A 23,616-nucleotide genomic window follows, 5' to 3' on the forward strand; every position below is an offset into this window, starting at 1 on the left:
GCCCATTATAATGGTGTTCGGAGAGATCTTCATGTTCTCCAATGTTTTCAGGGAAGCCGAGTGTGATTCTTGACTTTGAGAGGGTGGTCTGTAGGATGATATAAACTGAAAAGCAGTCTTGCCCACTGTTAGTTGCACATGGATGGTCTCCGATACTTTGTGCAATGCCACTAACCTGGAGGTGTGGATATCCTTGATAAATATGGAAACTCCCCCTCCTTTTGTGGTTCGGTCCTGGTTTTGGGGCCGAAAAGCATGATATGAGGTATAGCCTGGTAGTGCTGGGGTGCTCTCTGGAGCCTTGAACCAGGTTTCTGTCACTGCACAGATATCGATGTTCTCCATACTGAGGAGAGCTTCGAGTGCGTGCATCTTGAGGTTAAGACTTCTGGCGTTTAGCAGCATTACCCTTATTTTCTTGTTCCTTGTGCTGTCTGTGGGGGTGGGTTTGACTTTTGAGCCTTGCCTAAAAAAGGCACTATGGGGGTGGCAAGAGCCTTTGCCAACATCCAAAAGCCCAGTGGTGACAGGTGCAAGCCGTCCCTAGCGAAGCAATGTGGCTGTCGAGCATGTCATCCCAGGCTGACAGACACTGGATCCCCTTTGAATGACACCAAAATTTTAGCCATTTGTTAAAATCGATCATTTTGTCTTTGTACTGTGGCATCATTCTAGGTGAGGGTAAGATGCTGTTCAAGGTCAGGGTCATACCAGCCTGGGCTACATGATCAGAGAGCTCCTCCATGTCTCTTTTCATATAGTCCAGGGAGGTACGTCTCAGGTCATTCACACCAGCATGTACAATGACTGAGTCATATTTGTATTTGCATTGGAGTGACCTGAGTGCTTGCGGTATGTGGCGGATCCTAGCATCCGACAGGCAGCTCACCGTGACCTTCTCTTTATTCAGCCTGGTGAGCGGGACATCAGTGTATCTGACAGTAGAGTCACCTATTACAAGAGTATCAGGTGTGTTATTCAGCCTTAAGGGCTGTGGCTGCTTGGCACACTGACTTTGTGGGTTATGTGTTGTGCGTGTTTTGTTTTGAGGTAGCGTTTGCTTGGATGTCTGCTTTGGAGTTCTCTGTTGCTTAGGTAGATTCTTATTTAGAGCCTCCGAGTATGTTTTTGTGTATTTATGTGTTTGGTTCGCTGATGTGGTGGGACTATGTGATACTGGAATTGTGTTGTGTGAGGTTACCTTCTCCTCCTGACTGGTTACACCAGTTTTGAGATGAGAGAGCTCAGCCTCCAATTTGGCTAAATAGTTGCATCTCTCACATATATTTGAACCTGTTTGGAGGAGGAGAGGGTTGTCCGTGTACATGAGACAGTTGTAACATTGCCTCAAAATTCCCAGATTCACCAGCTGGACTGGAGAGGAAACCATTGACTGACCTTTGGACATGCTAGAGTAATATAGGGAAACTAAATTTAAGACGGACCAATAGAGGACAGGGTAATCGTAGAGAGTATAAGAGTAAGTAGTGCTTATGGTTTAATAGTGCTAACTTGTAGGATTACTTAATTGGACCAGTGAAGGGCCTTAGAATGAGAATATGGTGTTTAAATTGAGAGATAGAGCAGTTGTAAGGGAAAAAGTCAACAGCAGACTTTGTGGAGCCAGGAATAGTTTAAACCCAATTAGGCGGCGCTGCCCCGCTGTTGCGCTATGCTCAAAAACACGCAAAACCGCGCAAAAGTGGGTTTTAAGAGAGGAAGATGAAGGAGTTTTGGAATTGACACAAAATGGCCAATAAAACTACAGTTTCAAGTGAGTAACCACTCCCACAGGGGCAGGCAGGCTGCTCAATGTTTTTCACTGCCACTGATCAACAGAGAGACTTCCCTTTAGCCCAAGCAAAAAATGGCCTCACAGAAACTTACAAGCAGTTCAAGAACAGCAAGCCTGTAACTGAACTTTTTTAAATCTCAGAAAAGTGGGAAAAAAGCAAGATTTTTTTGTTTTTTTTGTTTTTTTTTCAGAGATAGCAGAGGTTTTCAAGTATCAACAAGTTATAACAGTGCAGTAAATGACCCCACACAAGAGTGCTAGGCCAAAGACAGATAAAATGCAAGTTTTGAAAAAAAAAAACTGTTTTAAAAATAAGTGCAAACAGGAAATTCAGTAAACCGCTCTAGGTTGTGCTCTAATTACAGTTACTAATGCTGAAATCAAGTTTAACAACCCAGAAAATGCTCAAAATAGGCGGCTATGCAGAAAAACTTAGCAAATAAACAGAGGAAAAATACTTAAAATCTCAAAAGTGGCTCCTTTCTTCTCTCAGCGTTTTCTCCTCTTGGTGGGTGCTTCACCAACAGCCAACAAGCCTGAAAAGATGCCAAAACCACGAGGCAACCAGGTTTTAAGAGAGGAAGATGAAGGAGTTTTGGAATTGACCCAAAATGGCCAATAAAACTACAGTTTCAAGTCAGTAACCACTCCCACAGGGGCAGGCAGGCTGCTCAATGTTTTTCACTGCCACTGATCAACAGAGAGACTTCCCTTTAGCCCTAGCAAAAAATGGCCTCACAGAAACTTACAAGCAGTTCAAGAACAGCAAGCCTGTAACTGAACTTTTTTTAAATCTCAGAAAAGTGGGAAAAAAGCAAGATTTTTTTTGTTTTTCTGTTTTTTTCAGAGATAGCAGAGGTTCACAAGTATCAACAAGTTATAACAGTGCAGTAAATGACCCCACACAAGAGTGCTAGGCCAAAGACAGATAAAATGCAAGTTTTGAGAAGGGAACGATTTTAAAAATAAGTGCAAACAGGAAATTCAGTAAACAGCTCTAGGTTGTTCTCTAAATACCGTTACTAATGCAGAAATCAAGTTTAACAACCCAGAAAATGCTCAAAATAGGCGGCTATGCAGAAAAACTTGGCAAATAAACAGAGGAAAAATACTTAAAATCTCAAAAGTGGCTCCTTTCTTCTCTCAGCTTTTTCTCCTCTTGGTGGGTGCTTCACCAACAGCCAACAAGCCTGAAAAGACGCCAAAACCATGAGGCAACCAGGTTTTAAGAGAGGAAGATGAAGGAGTTTTGGAATTGACCCAAAATGGCCAATAAAACTACAGTTTCAAGTCAGTAACCACTCCCACAGGGGCAGGCAGGCTGCTCAATGTTTTTCACTGCCACTGATCAACAGAGAGACTTCCCTTTAGCCCAAGCAAAAATGGCCTCACAGAAACTTACAAGCAGTTCAAGAACAGCAAGCCTGTAACTGAACTTTTTTAAATCTCAGAAAAGTGGGAAAAAAGCAAGATTTTTTTGTTTTTGTTTTTCAGAGATAGCAGAGGTTCACAAGTATCAACAAGTTATAACAGTGCAGTAAATGACCCCACACAAGAGTGCTAGGCCAAAGACAGATAAAATGCAAGTTTTGAGAAAAAACAATTTTAAAAATAAGTGCAAACAGGAAATTCAGTAAACAGCTCTAGGTTGCGCTCTAAATACAGTTACTAATGCAGAAATCAAGTTTAACAACCCAGAAAATGCTCAAAATAGGTGGCTATGCAGAAAAACTTAGCAAATAAACAGAGGAAAAATACTTAAAATCTCAAAAGTGGCTCCTTTCTTCTCTCAGCGTTTTCTCCTCTTGGTGGGTGCTTCACCAACAGCCAACAAGCCTGAAAAGATGCCAAAACCACGAGGCAACCAGGTTTTAAGAGAGGAAGATGAAGGAGTTTTGGAATTGACCCAAAATGGCCAATAAAACTACAGTTTCAAGTCAGTAACCACTCCCACAGGGGCAGGCAGGCTGCTCAATATTTTTCACTGCCACTGATCAACAGAGAGACTTCCCTTTAGCCCAAGCAAAAAATGGCCTCACAGAAACTTACAAGCAGTTCAAGAACAGCAAGCCTGTAACTGAACTTTTTTAAATCTCAGAAAAGTGGGAAAAAAGCAAGATTTTTTTGTTTTTATGTTTTTTCAGAGATAGCAGAGGTTTGATCACAGTCCCCTGATTCATGTTTGACCACCTTCCCCTGATCGTAATTCTTTTTCTATAATCCCAGACCACCATTTTGTCTTTGTATTTTTACTTCATTATAAACTACATAAGTGGCACGTCGTTGTCTGATAGCACCTTCTCCAGGACACAGGTGATACCTTCTGCAGTGGTCAAGAGTATATCCAGAATTTTGTACTTTCTGATATAGTTTTGCATCATCTGGCTGAAGACCTTGTGGTGTAGGACTTTGGTCAGCTCTAACTCCCTCTGTTCCTTGGAGCTTTATAGTCTACTCCTAGCAGATTGATTTCTTCCATGAGTATAACTCCATTCTTCCTACTTCCCTCTTTATTCTGTCTTCTAATGTCTTGCCTTCTTACCTTGATGAATTTGGGGCTAATAGGCTGTACGAGTCATTTAGCACTCACCCATTCTTGTACATTTGCCACTGCAGATTTATCCAGGTTCTGACTTTGAATGTTCCCTTGCTGCCTTCATAGTAGGTTATTCTTTCTGTCAGACCTGACCTTTGATGCCATCTTTTTTATGTTGATTGCTACTGTACCTACATCACTCAATTCTTTTATCATTCTTCAACAGCCTACACCATGGAATCTCCATGTCCCACTCTGTCTCATCAGTGGCCCTTGTTTCTCTGATATCAGTAATGTCCACCTACTTCTACAGCAGATGTTCCCTCTCTGGTGCAGTGGTCAAGGAGAATCCTTACCACTGACACTGGAGAGGAATGGTCACTTCCTTCTTACTCTCCTTATATTTTTGGCCCATGCATAGCCAGTAGGTATTTGACTATGTCTGAGCTTTTTGAATAGCTTGTGTGGTGTCAAGAAGTCAATTAAAAACCCACAATATAAAGGTAATAAACATCCATGAGGAGGGCAAAACATGGAAAAGTGGATTTCAGAGTGCAGAACAGTATTATTTAATCAATCTTTTTGGCACCCCTCTCCTTCTGTGACCATCAAGTCCATTTTCTCTATTAGCCTACTCAGTCCTCCAGAGTCTTATGTCATAGCAAACCAACAGTGGGATGTGAGAACTCTTGGGCATGTGACTCTCACCTAGCATCTGTTATATTATTCCTATAGTCCAAACATCTCCCCTTTTTGGCCGGAATGCATGATCAATGGCTTCCTTTTATGTCTAGTGGGACTGTTTACTCCTTTATACCTGTGATACCAAGCTAGAGTGCATGCATGCCCCTTGGCAGGCTGATGCTACTTCAGTGCATGAGATGGACGGCCAGCCTTTTCCCAGGTGAATGTCTTACCACATTACTCTGCCAGCTCCAACACCACAAACTGGTGAGCCAGTGTCTGTCTTGGTCTTTTATCCCTCCATAACTAACTTCTCCAGTGTTTGGGCCACTAATCAGATCTAGGTCTTATGAGTTGTGGTGAGGCATCCATTCTTCTATGCTATGGAGTCAACAGAATGCAGTAGACAAACCTTCTGAATTAATGTCCTTTTACAGTTAGTTTTGTCACAATGCTACTGAGTAATCAAATCCGCGGTGGTGCAGCAGTAGCGTTGTTGCCTCACAGCAAGAGGTTCTCCCGTTCGATTCTCAGCTGGAGTGCGGGGAGTGCCTTCTGTGTGGATTCTGCATGTCCTCCCCACGGTTGGGTGGGCGTTCGAAAAACATGCGTAAATGGGCGTGCCTTTGTTGAAGATTGAACGTCGAGCTGGCATCTCGGCATTTGTGAAAATCTACTGCCAATCGTTAGTAGACTGGAGTTCCGCTGTGGCGACCCTTAACGCCGAAAGACAAACACCAGCTACTGATTAATCAACAGTTTTTAGAAGAGGCACTTTTAGCTTCTCAACTGCTTCTTTTTCCCTTCAGCAGCAGAAACTTCAAAATTCCACTGCTTGCTAATCAAAATCAGTGTTTAATTTATATTAGTTAAAGACTTGACCCGAAGTTTGAACTTGCAACTGAATTTCGAGTAAACTTCCATGTAGCAGACAACTTTCTCTAATAATGTATCTCTACAGTTAGATTACTGTTCCAGAACTGTTAAATAACCTTCTGCAGTGGAGTTATTTTTATTAGCTTTATTTTTATTAAGTTTTTTAATGACTCTGTACTTTACTACCTGTATGTATTGCTGTGTATTACCCAGATGGCAGTTACACCAGTTTGACTAATTATGTTTTTGCTGTACTGGTTTGTTTTTTAGACTCTTTGCTGTTATATTTTATGCAACACATTCTTTTGAAAATATGACTTTACAGTCACTATTGGATTGGACACTCCAAATTGGCCCTAGGTGTGAGTGTGTGCATGCGTGTGCCTTCTGTGGAAGGTTGGGCACCGGGCTGGCACCTGTTGCTAGATATTAATACTCAAAAACTTTTTTTCAGCATCTAGTTGAAGTTTAAAAGCTGACTTCTGTCCATGGTATACAACTGTTTACTGTGATAGCACACTTGAGAAAATCTAGTAGTAGTAGGAAAAAAAGCAGTAGCGCCTTCCCTTGTAATCAGTCATATTACTGCATTTGTTAGCAGAGGTTCTGCATGACATTCTATAAGAATTTTTTTTTAGTTTTTCAGGTAGCTCCCGTGTGACAGACTACATTATTTTGTAGCTGCTTATTTAACATGGCCAGGAGCGGCCCTAGGTCAACTGGTGCCCTAGGCAAAAGGGCTCCACGCCCCCATCACCTCACTACCTGGTGCCCCCATCCTGGTCTACCTACACCAAATAAATACTGGAAAAGTGCCCCTGCTAGACCGGTGCCCTAGGCCTAGTTGGCCTATGCCTAAGGACGGCTATGCATGTGGCATTGGCACGTGTTAATTATTTGTCGAGTATAAATATGCCATCCAGTTTTATACTGATTCATTTATGCTGTTTGTACTTCCCTGTACATTTTTGTGTGCCACTAAGAATGCCAGTGTGCCCTGTCTTAGTACTAATGCACTGGAATAACTGAAGGACACCAGCGATTTTAACAAAACTCGCTAGTGCACTTTTAGAATGAACATTACTATCGAAAATTCTGAATTATCATCTCTAGCAATTAAGTGCTGTGGAAAGAGAGGTAGTGAAAGTCCCATGGCAAATGCAACTGAGTTAATTCTATTAGTCCTGTTCAGCAGAAACTTTTTGTGATCTTTATATGCTTTATTCATTATGTGGAGTTTATCTTTTGTCAAAGCAGTGCCTGTCATTTAGTAGTGAATGTGTAGATGTGATTTATCTGCATCTGAGTATCTACAAAGAACACACAAGCATTTGTCAGCCGTATGGATTTGGAGATGCTCCTTGCTGTCTGATTCTTGTATTTATTGCCACTTTGAGCTCAGTGTTCCTTCTGCTTTTCTTTATTAGGTGTACATTTATAGGTAATCAGGATACTTATGAGACTCATCTCGACATGTGTAAATTTGAGGGCCTGAAAGAGTTCCTGCAGCAGACAGATGATCGTTTTCATGAGATGCAGGTGGCAATGGCGCAGAAGGATCAGGAAATTGCTTTCCTCCGATCGATGCTTGGAAAATTGTCTGAGAAAATAGACCAAGTGGAGAAGAATCTTGAGCTTAAGTTCGGTTAGTGCTCTGCATTTTACTGACATTATCGTTGTGTCTTCAGTGTGCATGAGGAGCAAGTGAGCTGTATTGTGCTGCATGTTTTGCACAGAAGTCAAAATCTTTAGAAATGATGACTTTCCAAAGCATTCACAGTGCATAATGTATATATGCTGTATCAGGAAGACACAAAAAATAGAGTTAAAAGAGCTAATATCATGGAAGTTGTCTGATATACAGTGCAAAACCTGAGGCTTTTTAATGTGTACTTGAGATGGTATTATTTTAGAGCTGTTTGATATGACAGAAAAAAAATGAAATGCAATCAGTTTAATTTTGACTGCTGGAACAGCGAAAGGATTTCCAAAGCTTCTTTGGCAATTTAAGAATTTAACCCATTAGAGACAACCGGTCTCTAAAAACTTCCAAGTCTTCTTGTAGCCTTTATTTTACCATATTCCATCTATTCCCTTGGAGAGCTACTGAAGAGGCAGTTTTTATAAATTTACACTGTAGACATTTGTGTCCTCTTTTCCTTACATGACTTTTTTGTTCTAAATTACTCAAAAATGTGTATTCAGTAAACGTGAAAAAGGAGTGAAAACATTTATTTTCTGAGTAAGTGCATTCTTGTGGTATGTGAATTCAAGTTGCATTACTTCATAGTATGTTGGAGTGGTTAATAAAACAGAACTGGAATGATAAATAGTATTTTTGTTTCATAGGATCATAGGAAGTTAGTAGGCTATTGGCCCTGAGGCCCTTACAAGCCTAGCCAAAAATTTTGTCCATGTTCCAACAAGTCAGCACCCTATGCCACTGTCAAGCAGTGACACAAGTGGAATCCCAGGCGTCTATTTTCTGTTCCCCATCCAGTTATCCAGGTTGTGCTTAAAAAGGTTTAATGAGGTACTCTGCTTTATGTGGAGAGGGAGTCTATTCCACAAAAGGGGGAGTCTCTCGGACACAAATCTGTCCCACCAACAAGTCATATTGATGCCTCAGACCAGGTTGAGGCCACACGTGTGGGTTACTTGAGTGGAGCTTGACTTGCGGATACGCAGCAGTCCCATCAGGGCAAGGTCTGAGATTGCTTTGTATGCCAGACAGAGATCACCTCTGAGGAGTCTGTAGGAGACTGAGTAGCAGTACAGAGTAGAGGGACAGGGCTTTTAGCCTATCTGTGTAGGGAAGATGTTTGAGGCCATGGATTCTCTGGGTGAGGAACCTCTGTGGTCTCACCAGCTGCTGCATGTGCTTTGTGAGGTACATGCCGAAAGGGGCGTTGTACTTAATAATAGAGGAGTTGTGGTATTGTATGAGGAAGTCGGGAGTGTCAGAGAAGTATGTAAGGGTGGTACAGGATATGTACGAGGGTAGTGTGACAGCGGTGAGGTCTGCGGTGGGAGTGACGGATGCGTTTAAGGTGGAGGTGGGATTACATCAAGGATCAGCTCTGAGCCCTTTCTTATTTGCAGTGGTGATGGACAGGTTGACAGACGAGATCAGGCAGGAGTCCCCGTGGACTATGATGTTTGCAGATGACATTGTGATCGGTAGTGAGAGTAGGGAACAGGTGGAGGAGACCCTGGAGAGGTGGAGATGTACTCTAGAGAGGAGTGAAGGTCAGCAGGGCTAAGACAGAATATATGTGTGTGAATGAGAGGGAGGATAGAGGAATGGTGAGGATGCAGGGAGTAGAGGTGGCGAAGGTGGATGAGTTTAAGTACTTGGGATCAGCAGTTCAGAGTAATGGTGAGTGTGGAAGAGAGTTGAAGAAGAGAGTACAGGCAGGATGGAATGGGTGGAGAAGTGTGTCAGGAGTGATTTGTGACAGATGAGTACCAATAAGAGTGAAAGGGAAGGTCTACAAGAGGGTAGTGAGGCCAACTATGTTATATGGGTTGGAGACAGTGGCACTGACAAAAAGGCGGGAGTCGGAGCTTGATGTGGCAGAGTTGAAGATGTTAAGAATTGCACTGGGTGTGACTAGGATGGACAGGATTAGGAATAAGTATATTAGAGGGTCAGCCCAGGTTGGAAGGTTTGGAGACAAAGCCAGAAAGGCAAGATTACATTGGTTTGGACATGTGCTGAGGAGGGATGCAGAGTATATTGGAGAAAAAAGATGCTAAGGATGAAGCTGCCAGGTAACAGGAAAAGAGGGAGGCCTAAGATAAGGTTTATGGATGTGGTGAGAGAGGACATGCAGGTGGTTGGTGTGACAGAGCAAGATGCAGAGGACTGGAAGAAATGGAAACAGTTGATCTGCTGTGGTGACCCCTAACGGGAGCAGCCGAAAGAAGAAGAAGGTCTTATAAGAGAAGAATACAGGGATGTCATGACCACCTTGTCCCTGGATGAGATGCCCTTACTAATGAGGTGGGCCATGTAGAAAGCTTTCTGTACAACGTTGGCAATATGGTGGTCAAAAGTCAGTATGCTATCAACCTGGGTGCCCAAGTCCGTCACAACTTGATTGCGTGCTTAGTGCCTTATTATCAATGTGATAATTTGTGGGGACGTCATTCTCCCCAAAAGGGATGATGATGCATTTTTTGGCATTCGGTCTGAGGCCATGTTTCTGGCACCAGCCATTTGTTTGGTTGAGACCCTCTTGGAGGATGTCCACATCACTAGGGGAAATTGATGATAGCACCCAGCTTGCAGTCATCTGCAAACTTGGTCAGCCATAGCCCACTAGATTTGATCTGCACCTCTGAGAAGTATATCCTAAACATCAAAGGCCCCAAGACCGATCTCTGGAGTACACCACTTGTTACGGGTCTACTACTTGAGGTGGCTTCCCCTATTTTGACTAGGTGGGTTCTCTCAGTGAGCCAGTTTGCTACCCATCTGGTAACATGGATTGATGCCTAGTTGAGAGAGTTTTTCTATTATACCTGAGTGGGGAATGGTATCAAAGGCCTTGGCTAGGTCAAGGTAGGTAGTGTGCACCATCTTCCCCTCGTCCATGGCCTTGGTGACTGTCTCAAAGAAGTCAATCCAATTTAGCAGGTATGACCTCCCCTTGACAAAACCAAACTTTGTGGGATCAAGTGTCTGGAGGTTGCCAGTGTCCTTGTTAATGAGGTCCATGATAATCCGCTCCATGGCCTTACAGATCAGGCTAGTTAGGCTAATGGGTCTATAATTTCCTGGATCAGTGGACACACTCCACCTTTGTGCAAAGGGATGCCAGTAGCTGTCCTCCACTTGGCTGGGACGAAGCTGGTACTCAGGCTTTGGTTGAATAGAGTGCCTAATGGTGCTACAAGTTCCTACCCGAGTTCATGTAGGGTCCAGCCTGGGATGTTATTGGGTCCCATGGAGGCTGTACTTTTTGCCTTTGAGAGGGCAGTGATGACTTGCTCCCTAGAGATAAGGGGAGGGGGGTAGACACTGGGGTTGTCTTGTTTTACTGATAGGAGGGGGGGAAAGGAGTTTTCACTGAATCTGTCTGCCAGCAGGTTGGCTATATCCACAGGGTTTGTGTATGTAGTGTCCTTGACCACCAGTTCTGAGCAGATCTGGGTGCTTCCCTTGAGATTGCGGACATATATGAAGAAAGCCTTATGATTGTCTTTAGCAGATGTGGCCAGTTTGGACTCGTGAAGTTTGTTTTGGAGGATTTCACTAGTGCTCTTATTTGTTTGTTCAGGCTAAGGAGAGATTGCTTTCAATTAGACACCTGCTCCTTCTTGGTCCTGGACAGCATTTTTTTCCTTTTATTATTGAGTTTATTTATTGACTGCAGGATATCATTATGAAATGCATTGGTGATGCAATTTCAGGAACTAGATGATAAAAGCAATGTTGTGTGGTGATGAATTATAGTTACAGAATGTGGACTTGATGAGCAGGTTTGGAATGTGACTGTAGTGTATAGTTTACAAGTGCAGTAGTAATACAGAGCCTTGGGCACATTGATGTGGTAGTACACTGACTGAGAACACGTGAAAAGGTGGGTTCCAGCATAGACGCTTAGCTGTTCTTCCATAGTCTGTTTTCATCTTCTTGTTTTGCATGAGTCTCAGAACCATCTAAAGAGGGAAGGAAGTCACGAGAAATTCTTGGGGCAGTGAGCAGTCTTTGATAACTCTTCAAAGCCTATTCTTTCGACATTCTAGAAGTAAATGAGTATTTCAGATTTATGTACTCTAAATCCAAGAAAAGGGTAAACAGTATCGTATTACATCCAAGTAATGCCTGCAGGTGCATCTGCAGTTAACTCCTAGTGACGCCTGTAGGCGTCAAATATTGCTTGTTCATATTTTCATCAAAAATTCCAAAACCATGCTATGTACAAGGTTTTAAAAGATTTCTTCTTAAAACTTGCACAGTGGCAAACTCAACTGCATTAATATTTTCTCTGTCTAGTGCAGGGAAATAGATATTAACTGTTGTTTTTATGATATTAATTTTTATAGATATCATTTTCACATTTTTCTAAATATTTCAACAACCAAGTAACAGACAGAACTCCTTAGCCTCATATGAAAGCTCTCCGCTAAGTGAATAAAATGGTCCTGACAGTGTTTGTGTAACTTGAGTGATTGCTGAGATTTTGTAAGTTGTTTACAAAATGTCTTATAAAATTCAATTTAACATTTAAAATCTAAAGAATAATACAACTATAAGAATAGTTTGTGCTGATCAGTTTGCCATTTACACTTTTTTCATAACCCCTGTGGTTTCAGAAATATGAGCATTTGTTTGAAATGTGAGGACATAATTTGATTCTGTCAAAAGACTTGGGCTCCGCCCATTAGCAGTTACAGTGCCAACTTCCTGACCTCCATTGGAGTGAAATAGGTATGCAGGGAGGTTAATTAATTATCTAGTTGTTAATAGAAACTGAAGGAAGTCTTTTTTTTTTGTTTTTTTTTTGTTTTTGTTTTGTTTTTGTTTTGTTTTGCATCTTAACATTATGCGAAAGTGAAACTCCCAGTGACCACTATTTCATTCTTTTATTCCGGGTTAGGTGTGTCTCATGGCCCAAGGACTCCATTCTTCCTTTTGTTTGGTACATTGACAACATCCTGATCATTGGATGCAAGTCTAAGGTCCGAGTAGAGCTCAGGTGACTGTGGCATTTGATTAGCAACCCTGATACTGGAGGAGACAAAGTGGGAATGGAGCCCAGTCACCTCTTTCATGAGGGAGGGTTGGGGTGCTTGGAGGCACATTGGCTAAGTATTCTTTCCCTGGTAGAGATTGGAGAAGCTGCGGTGTAAGCCAGTAGTTGAGGAGGAATTGTCCTGTTGGATTATGTCCCTTGTGGAAGTGAGGGACAATCAGGCACTGGAACACCACTGCATTCCCACTTATGGGAATGCTGAGCATGGGCAGGAATGCTAAGGATAAAAACACAAAATCAGTGGGTGTTGCCATAGTGATGATTCTTGTGGATGGCCTCCACCCACAAGGTGCAGAATGGTTTGATAAATGGTGGTGAAACTGATGGTTGACAAGCAACAGGAGGAAAAAAGTGCTTCTTTGATTTTACTGATTTCAGCGTATTGTACCTGTAGTCTAAGTAATTGCAACAGAAGTAATGTTAATTCAAGCAACTATATAGTAATTAAACTGCTAAAGTAACGTAAGAGACTGCATTCACTTAGTCCATAGCAGGCAATAAAACTGTTATATTAAGAGGCTCAGCTGGAGATGGAATACCTTGAGCATGTAGCTTAAGAAGTTACCATCTACGACAGAATCTCCAGAAATTCTGTTTTGCTTCTACCTAGACCATTTGCATTTTATTAGAGCATGAAACACTGAACGACCCTTCCACCCCAAAGGAAGTGACTTGCTGTAGCATTTGCTTCATCTGTGCTCTAACTTACATCACAAGTGCTTGTCTGCAACATGTGGATATCTGTGCTATGCTGAAGTAGTGACAAAACTGTCATAGCGGAGCAATCAGTTTTTGTACATAAGACATTTTATTCAAGATTAATACATATCATGCAATATATGCTGTGTAACTCAGTTGCAGTTAATGAAATTTAGACTAACACATTGTGCAAATGGTCTGCTTTACTAACAGTAAATGGATGCGTACATAAGCATTTGCCAGTGCACAGGGTTGGATTCTACTGTATATGAGCTTGGGATGTCAATGGTTAAGAATGTATGATCACCACAACAAAAAGTGTATTGTCACCAAATGAAAAAGTATGCAGCACTGAACAAATGGGAACACAGTTGCACTTGATTGCATTATCACACTGCTTTGCATAATATTTATATAATGAGAGGGATTAAGTTGGGAAACTTGTTAGAAAGAAATAAAAGAAGCTTCCAGTTTTGTCCTTATATCCACAAACTGCAGTGATTGAATAATATGAGGCTTTTTGGTTTTCTCATCAAATTAGCCTAACTGACTAACACTGGTTACATAGAGGGATAAAGCCAATACTGCAGCCTAGGCGATACAAGTTAAAAAATGACTGGGGAACTTGACAATGCAGGCAGAGATGATGGCCACATCCTTGCGGGCAGGTCTCATATTCATAGCACATGTGCTGTGGTTGATTTCCTTGGTGGTGACTGGGAGAACAACTGCACAGTTTTTTCCTTGGATGTACAAGGCAGATGTTCTTTGTGTTTCACTGTTGCAGTCATCACATTTGGGTTGTCCCTGCCAAGGTAGCCCTCAGTTAGCCCGAATACCAGAGGCTTAGTATTTATGCGTCCATTGCTATCACTTCAGGACTGATGTCAGGTCATCAGTAGTATAAAGTATGGCAGCCGACACCATTACATCAGTCTTTCTTGCCGAGGAGCCCGAAGCAGAAGCAGTTCGCACGAGTGCCGGTCAGCCGCTACCTGAGTTTTCATTTGCCGAATTGAAGTTGAAGTCTTCTAAAGCTAAGTACCCCATTGGGGATCCTTTTTTTCTTGCTCTAACCGATGTCAGAAAAAGTTATCAATTGTCTTGCCTGTGGAAAGCAAGTACCACACTGAGACGTTCATTCTTACTGGATCACTTGCTTAGGCCCAGATCACAACATCCTCCGCTGCCGCTTTTGTGCTTTGTTCAGTGCCAGAACTATACATCGTTGGACCCTCATTGTAGCTAGATATTTTTGCTCTCTGTTCTTGATTTTTGATATGGCTTTGGTAAGTCATCCGACAGCAGAACTTCTGAAGAAACGTAAGGATAATGACAGAGTCAGACTGCACAGGTCCAAACTTACCGACGATGCTTCCGTTAAGCTAGTCGTGAGTTCTCCGGTCCTCAGTGATGCCCACTTCTGTGGATTCGCAGGCCGCTACCGAGACCCTTTCAGAGTCCCGTATGCTGCAAAACTCTTCATTGACTAAGGATCCTGCAATTGTCTCTACCTTGGATGGGTCTGGAGCCGCTGAGCAGGCACCGGCTTCCGAGGAAGTACTTCACACTACCGATTCTCGACACAAACCGATGACTTCTTTCACGTCTACTGTTCTTTCGCAAACTACTGAGTTTCTAAGGCCCAGGGACTGTATAATGCTGATCAGGAGAAGCCAAGCTACCCCTTCCAAAAGAAAAAGAGATTTGTCCCCAGTAGTTTTATCTGAACAGCAGTTCGATGATTCTGATGCCTCTGAATATGAAGACATGCAACCTCTGTTTGCTTATGAGGATTCTGATGCAGAGGAATCCATTCCTTCAGTCTCTCCACCCGAGGATTTTTCCTTTGGGGAAACCCTTCATACTTTAAGGGAGCATTTTCAATGGGAATGTCATGACTACCCTCAGTCTAAAAAGAGACTCAGGGAATTCTTAGATCTTCCACAGCACAGACCCTTGGCCATTCCTCCTGTCCTGGATGTTGTGGATGATGTTTTCATGGAATCTAGTTTGACTCTGGACACACTCCCTCCTGCTCCCAGGAAACCTGACAAGTATTAGAGTCCCTGACTCTCACAAATTTCTTTTCAAAAATCCTACTGCTGACCCTGAGGTTATCTCCCAAGGGTCTAAAGGAATTAAAGCAACTTCTGCTAAGAATCCCACCTCCTCAGACAGGGATTTCCGAGCATTAGACAGATGAGGTAAAACAATATACACCTCTATTAGTGCACTAAATTGTCAGTTGCATGTGCTAAAATTTCAGCAGCATACCATGGAACTCCTCAAACAAAAAATATCATCTTTTCCTGCTTGTGCAGAAAATAGAGTTACAAGATTTAATGCATTCTGCAAGTCAAGTAACTAAGCACACCTTACACTGTGATTTTGATACCCTGGAAGCATCTTGCAGGGCAGCAGTCACGGGCTCTGTCCTTAGAAGGCATGCTTGGCTTAAAGAACAGCCCTTGCCAGACAATGTCAAATCTGAACTATTGGATGCACCCTTGCACAAAGACAACTTATTTGACACCAAGGCAGAGGAGGTCTTAAAAAAGATGAAAGAAAAAGCTAAATCTATGCAGACAGTTAAGGATTTCCTGCAGGTCCAGCCACCCAGGTTCAGTAGGCGTTGCCCCTCCAGCCACTGGTCCTTTCCTGCCCCCTCCAGGTCAGTTCAGCCCAGACCCTGGGGAAGCAGAGCCCCCAGACAACAGCCACAGGGAATGCAGAGATCAACGCAATGGAGTACCTCCACTTCTAAACCAGGGAGTGCAGAGAACTCATAATGACTTTCCACTTCCACCCCCTCCCTTTGCCCACCTACACTTGCCTCTGGGAGGAAAACTGTCCTTCCACACCTGGGCCACCATTACCAACGACAGCTGGGTCCTCAACATAGTGTCCCAGGGATACATATTTTCTTTCCACACACTACCAACCCCAAAAGGGTTCCCAGATCTTCCTCCAAACCAGTGGGCAGAGACCAAAAAGCAAGTCCTTTCCCTGCTCTCTATGAGGGCAATAGAGCACATTCCTGCAGAACAGCTAGGCCAAGAAGAGAGGGCAACCTGGCACCCCATCCTCGATCTATCCATTCTAAGCACCTTCCTGGTGATACTAAAATTCAAAATGCTCACCATCCAGCAACTACTACCTATGCTGTCCAAGGATGCATGGCTAGCCACCCTAGACCTAAAAGAGGCCTACCTACACATCCCAATCAGGGAATCATGCAGGAAATATCTACGTTTCAGGGCAGGATCACTGCACTTTCAGTTCCCTGCCCTTCCCTTTGGCTTATCTACTGCTCCCAGAGTTTTCACAAAATGTTTGGCTCCCGCCATTGCCTTTTGCAGGCAAAGAAATATTCAAATTTACTCATATTTACGACTGCCTAATTCAGGCAGACAGTCAGGAAAAGCTGCTCTAGCACCTGGCCTTTGTAAAAGACCTACTGACCTCCCTAGGGTACACTATTAACGAAAACAAATCCAAACTAGTACCCACCCAAAAGTTGTATTCCTGGGAGCAAGCCTGGACACTGCATCCCAGATGGTATTCCTTACACCAGAAAAGCAAACTTACCTGACAACCTGTTTCTCTCAAATAGCCACCAGACCCCAGTTATCCACAAGGAAAATCCTGCAAGCTCTGGGGTTCATGGCGTCTTGCGTTCTACTCATTCCATATGCCAGACTGCATATGAGGAAACTTCAGTGGTACCTAAAAAGCCTTTGGTGTCAACACTCTCAAGACCTGGAAACTCTTAAACCAATGATACCTTGTCTAAGGAAAGATTTTCTTTGGTGGGCAGCAGCATGCCACCACAACAAGGGACTACCCTTCTCACAAACCCACACCACCCAGACCCTCGCCACAGATGCATCAGATTATGCCTGGGGTGCCCACCTGGACGGCAGGTGCATACAGGCCCAATGGAGCCCACATCAAATACATCTGCACATCAACCAAAAAGAGATGTTAGCTGTCCAGCACGCATTAACAGCCTTCAGACCCCTTCTCTCCCCAGGGGGTCTACTGTTCAAAACAGACAACACCACTGTGGTGTGGTATATCAACAAGCAGGGAGGGACTCACTCCTACCCTCTATGCAGGCTCTCCATGACCCTTTGGCACACAGCCTCAGCCATGCAACTACACCTGTTAGCACAATTCCTGCCAGGCTCTCTAAATTCTCTGGCAGACAGCTTAAGCAGAAATCTTCTGGACCCACATGAGTGGCAACCAGACAAAGAATCTTCATCCTTATAACTCAGAAATGGGGCACCCAGAAGGTCAACCTCTTTGCTTCTCACTCCAACCATCAGCTCAGCAAGGTGTGCACTAGGGAGCCTCATTGCAGGGCCTGGAAAGTGGATGCTCTGCCCTTCCAGTGGGTCAACCTCTCGGTCTATGCATTTCCCCCCCACCTCTCATTACCAGGGTCCTGCTCAGAATAAGAGAGGAAAAACCAAGGACAGTTCTGATTTGCCCCAGACTGGCCATGCCAGCACTGGTACCCACTGCTGCGCAGTCTGTCCCCTCTGCCACCATGGCATCTCCCTCAGATTCCAACACTCCTGACCCAGAGGGAAGGAGAATTCATGCATCCCCAATTACCGACCTTCAATCTGCAGCCTGGCATATTCCCTGATCCACTGTACAAGCTGCCAATCTCAGTAAACAGGTTCTAGATGTTATACGTGAGGCCAGATGCCCTAGCACTAGAAAGTCTTATGCTGACAAATGGAAAAGGTTCTGCATCTGGATCCAGGCTAAGGGAGCCGATACGGCACAGCCCTCCCTACCTCTCATCCTGGATTTACCTACCTGACCTACTACACAGTGGTCTATCCTTTTCTTCTATTAAAATTCATGCCTCTGCTATCTCTGCAGCACTGAGCAATCTCTTTTCTCACACCCTCTCATCAAACAGTTCCTAAGAGGGGCTAGCAACTTGAGGCCACCCAGAGGAGCACCTCCCCAGCTTGGGACCTAAATTTTGTGTTGGAAAAGCTCACCCTGCCCCCCTTTGAACCAGCAGCTTCAGCAGAGTTAAAGTTTCTGTTATGGAAGACAGCCTTGCTTCTGGTCATCACTTCAGCAAGAAGAGTATCCGAGCTACAAGCACTAATGGCTGTAGAGCCCTTCATCATTTTCCATGCTGGCAGGGTCTCCCTCAGGACAAACCCATCATTCATGCCTAAAGTGGTGTCCAATGTGGCTCTCAACCAATCCATTCATTTGCCCACCTTTTTCCCTAACCCACAAAACAATGAGGAAAGGAAACTGCACTATGTAGATGTGCACAGACAGCTCAGATTCTATCTAGACAGGACCAAATAATTTAGAAAGACTGATCAGTTGTTAGTCAGCTTTGCTGCAGGAGCAAAGGGCAAAGCCTTATCCAAACAAACCATTTCCAAATGGATAGCTGACTGCATCCATTTCTGCTGCAAGCAACACGTGAAACCTCTCCCTAAGGTGTGTCAGGACTCCCTCTACCAGAGCAACCTCCACCTCTGCAGCTTTCCTCAGAGGAGTCCCCACCAGGGACATCCTGGAGGCTGCAACATGAACATCTGTTAATACCTTCATGAAGCATTACCACCTGCCTATCTTCTCCAAATCCAGGGCAGGCTTTGCCACTGCAGTCTTACAGGGCATCCTAGCCAGCCCCCAGTCTTCTTTACTGCCTCCACCCTTTTCCTCAGCTTTGGGAATCAACCCAAATGTGATGACTGCAACAGTGAAACACGAAGAACATAGTACAGTTGTGTACACTTACCATAAATGTAGATGTTCGAGTGTATTCACTGTTGCAGTCCTGGTTTCCCTCCCTCCATCCCCCTTTTCTCTCGCTCTCCTTTCAAGAAACTTTTTAGTATTTACTTTCTACTGACTGGGTTCTTCCACCATATCCTGGCTCCCACTTGGGGGCTCCTGACAGTTAGGGCAAGAAAAACTGATGTAATGGTGTCGGCTGCCATACTTTATACTACTGACGACCTGACGTCAGTCCTGAAGCGACAGCAACCGATGCAGAAATACTAAGCCTCTGGTATTCGGGCAAACTGAGGGCTACCCTGGCAGGGATAACCCAAATGTGATGACTGCAACAGTGAAATACACTCGAACATCTACATTTATGGTAAGTGTACACAACTGTACTTTCTGTTGATGTCAGTCCCATGCAGAAGTGAAAGTCGGTGCAGCATATGTATGCCTATCTTGTGTCCCACTTAGGGGGCTGTCACAGCGCATGTTCACAAGGATGGAACAAAACATGAAAACATTTAGAATCCCCTCCAATGGCTACCTACATGATTGCTCTCCTGGTTGACCCACACTCCCAATGATGGGGAAACAAGTTGGCCAACTGGTTGTGAGGAGGCTAATGATAAGCAGATAGAGCGACAAAGAGTCCAAAAAGAAAAAAAAGTGCCTACATTGTGACTCTGCATTGTAAATGTAAGAACATATTTTTGACAGTTCAGTAGTATAATTCACATTTTAGTATTTTGTAAAAATGCAGTTTATCCTTTTGGGTTAAAAAAAACAACATTAAAATAGGTCCACTGTTTTTTGCTGTCCTGTACCTACATCCAGTAGCAGACACTCCCCAACACATATTTGTAATCATGCAGAAAAGAGCGAAGTAGGAGAATTCATGTTATCTATATTTAGCTACTACTTTTCACTGTCAGTTGACTGTGCTTCCCTGCAGATGTATGTAACTGTTGATATATATATATATATATATATATATATATATATTTATATTTATATATATATATATATATTTATATATATATATATATATATATAAATATATATATATATATATATATATATATATATATTTGTGTCTTCGGCTTTTCGGTTAGGGGGTCGCATGAAACTCCGATCCGCTAATGATTGGTAGTTGATTTTTACGTGCAGAGTTACCAGCCCTGACGCACAACCTTCAACGAAGGTGCACCCATTCACGCATGTCTCCACGCAGAAGACACTCTAGCTGAGAATCAAACCGGACAGTGTGTTACTGTGAGGCGACAACACTACCGCAATATATATATATATATATATATATATATATATATATATATATATATATATATATGTATAGAGTTTTATTTCAGACTCTGTCTATCGTTAGTTTGAAAATATAGGTTATGCAGGAAATAATTTTTTTATTTTACATGAAGTAATTTCTCTACCCAGTGGCAGTTCTCTTTGCATAATTAGTACAGCAGTCCAGCTTACAAATCAGGTCAGCACATTGATTTGAGAGTGAAGCAAATAACAACAAAGCAAAGATATTTCTGTTATTCATTATTTTGAAAATGTCGCCAGTGTTCATTTGGAATGCAGCAGTGTATCTAGTAATACTATTTAAAACGTTATCATTAAAGTTTCCATGTGGAGTATGGTGTGCACTTCCTATGCTTAGGTTTACTAAGCAACACATTTATTACCACAGGTAGACAAGATGTGACTGTATCAACACAGGAAAAATGTATTCCCCACCACCCATAAACCTTGTGCAGCACAACATTTTTATAGATGAAAGGATTCTGCTGTTAATTTCTACTTGCCAGTTGACTTCATTTTCTTAGTTTTTTTGTCCACGCATCTAATCATTGCTGTAGCTGGGCTGGAGCTCAAGCTAAAGTTTAGCACTGACAAATAATGTCTTTTTAGTGCTCAAGAAAGGCCGTGAGTAAAAGGTTGTTCTGGCATTATTTTACTTGAACTTGTTACTGTAAAGCACTTTCCCAAGTTTATCCTCTTGAACTGTTAGCCGCTCCTTGGAATAAACTAAAATCAAGAGGTTGCATTTTGATTATGGAAGGTGGCTGTTTATACAACTAAGAATTATGATGTAGGAATTCCATTTCCAGTTCACTACACTTTATCACTAAAGCTATTTAACAAATGCCTGCCTTCACTTTTGTCCTGTGTAACGTTCCAACACATTTTGTTACAATATTTGGATGGCTATCTAGCAGCAGCCCTTTGTCCCAGTAATTATAACAAAGCCTGGAATTGATCCAAAAACTGTTTCATCACCTGTGGCATAACTGTAGACTCCAAGAAGTCCCAGATTCGTCCTGCCTATTGGAACCATGCTAGACCAAAAGTTGTTCCTCCTCTAATAAAGTCATTTCTGCTTTCACGACACACTTCTCCATACAGAAGCCTATTCCAGTAAGCTGGCAGTTTAGCACAGAAGGTCAAGGTTATCAACTGGTGACAGATTTCATTCTGTAGCCCTGATTTTTATTCCCTTAGCTTCCACTTGCAAACTGCATGACTTTTAGGAAGTCACTTAATCAGACAATTGTTCTGTGCCATTCATGAAAAGAGACATTTTAGGCTTACCCAATTAGTAAATGAAGAAATAAGTATGTGCATATATACTTACATACGTACTTAATGTACCTTATAGGTTCTAGGTATGTGCAAGCCTGTATCTAATAACTTCCAAATACAAGGTAACAGATTAAGAATATCAGGGTGGATGTTCAAAAGAGTCTGAAGTCAAACTACAGTACCCTTGGGAAAAAGATTGTAAACTTTTCTTCATTTACAAAAGAATTCCTCTTGTGAACACAGCCTTTCCATCCAGCTTCCATCCATGTCATTTTCCCTTCTAGTTTAAGCTGAATTGCCAGCATGCCTTAAATGAAGTCACCAAAAGAACATAGAAACACAAAACACACACCTACATTCGTGGAGGCTCTCAATAAAAATCTGCCCAAGCATCAGGGACATCCAAAGCATAAACGCAAGCAAACTCCACCCCCCAACACAACCCAAATGACACATAGCCCACAAACTCAGTGTGCCACTTAACCACAGCCCATAAGGCATAACAACGTACCCAACACTCTAGTCATAGGTGACTCTGCAGTCAGGCACACTGATGTTCCACTCACTAGACTAAACAAGGAGAAAGTTACTGTCAGCTGCCTGTCAGGTGGCAGGATCCGCCACATAACGCATGCACTCAGGTCACTCCACAATAAGTACAAATATGACACTGTCATTGTCCATGTTGGTGTGAATGACCTGAGACGTACCTCCCTGGACTACATGAAAAGAAACATGGAGGAGCTCTCTGATCTTATATCCCAGGCAGGTATGACCCTAACCCTGAGTAGCATCCTGCCATCACCCAGAATAATACCACAGTACAAGGACAAAATGATTGACTTCAACAACTGGCTCAGCTTCTGATGTCATTCTAAGGGGATCCAGTATTTGTCTCCCTGGGACGACATGATCGACAGACCACGATGCTTTGCCAGAGATGGCCTGCACCTGTCGCCCTTAGGATTCCGGATACTGGCTAAGGCTCTTGCCACCCCTATAGTGCCTTTTTTAGGCAAAGTTCAAATGACAAAGTCACCACCGTAACAGGTACAAGCAAGCAAAATCTGAGGGTAATGCTACTCAATGCTAGAAGTCTAAACCTCAAAATGCACTCACTCGAGGCACTCCTTAAAATGGAGAACGTTGACATCTGTGCAGTGACAGAGACCTGGTTCTCCAGAGAGCACCCCTGCATTACCAGGCTACAATTCATACCACACCTTTCGGCCACCTAACCCATAATGAAGCACTAAAGGCGGAGGCGTGTCCATATTCATTAAGGATATCCACACCTCCAGACTAAACGCGGAGGCGTGTCCATATTCATTAAGGATATCCACACCTCCAGGCTAGTTGCACAGCATAATGCATCCGAGGTTATCCAAGTGCAACTAACTCTGGGCAAGACCGCAATCCAAATTGTAGCTTGCTACAGACCCCCCACCATGCCCCAGGATTCCCACTCCTCATTTCTTGATACACTGGAAAGTATTAGGGTACAACCCAACACCCTAATAATGGGCAATTTTAACTACTCCACCATTAACTGGAAAAACTACTCATGTACCAACTCTTTTGCTCAACGTTTTCTAGAATTCATAAATTCTAACGCCTTGGATCAACTTATTCACACCCCCACCAGGGGCAGCAATATCCTAGATCTGGTCATTACCAACATGGGAAACCGGTGTTCCACAACAGAGGTCAATTCCTCGTTGGTCAGATCCGACCACAAGCTAATCAGCCTAGACATCCACATCCCAACCCCACCCCCAATTAGGGAAACCATCGTAAAAAACTTCTCCAAAGCCAACTTCACACCTCTTAAGACAGAAGTGGCAAACTTCACGACACCCATGCAGATGGACAATAGAGGT

The 23,616-nt window shown here is 43.0% G+C and overlaps 1 protein-coding gene across 8 annotated transcripts in view; it reads left to right on the forward strand.

Moving 5' to 3' along the window:
* TRAF7 (TNF receptor associated factor 7) overlaps nucleotides 1–23,616 on the forward strand; it is a 1,047,901-nt gene that overhangs the window by 703,496 nt on the left and 320,789 nt on the right. For all 8 annotated transcript variants that reach the window (XM_044089204.1, XM_044089203.1, XM_044089206.1 and 5 more), the window contains one exon: nucleotides 7,319–7,536. In XM_044089204.1, coding sequence (XP_043945139.1) covers nucleotides 7,319–7,536 — 218 coding nt within the window. The remainder of the gene's footprint in view (nucleotides 1–7,318; nucleotides 7,537–23,616) is intronic.

This window comes from Protopterus annectens, chromosome 12.part0, assembly GCF_019279795.1.
Source record: "Protopterus annectens isolate FY-2018-M chromosome 12.part0, PAN1.0, whole genome shotgun sequence".
Taxonomy (NCBI): Eukaryota; Metazoa; Chordata; order Ceratodontiformes; family Protopteridae; genus Protopterus; species Protopterus annectens.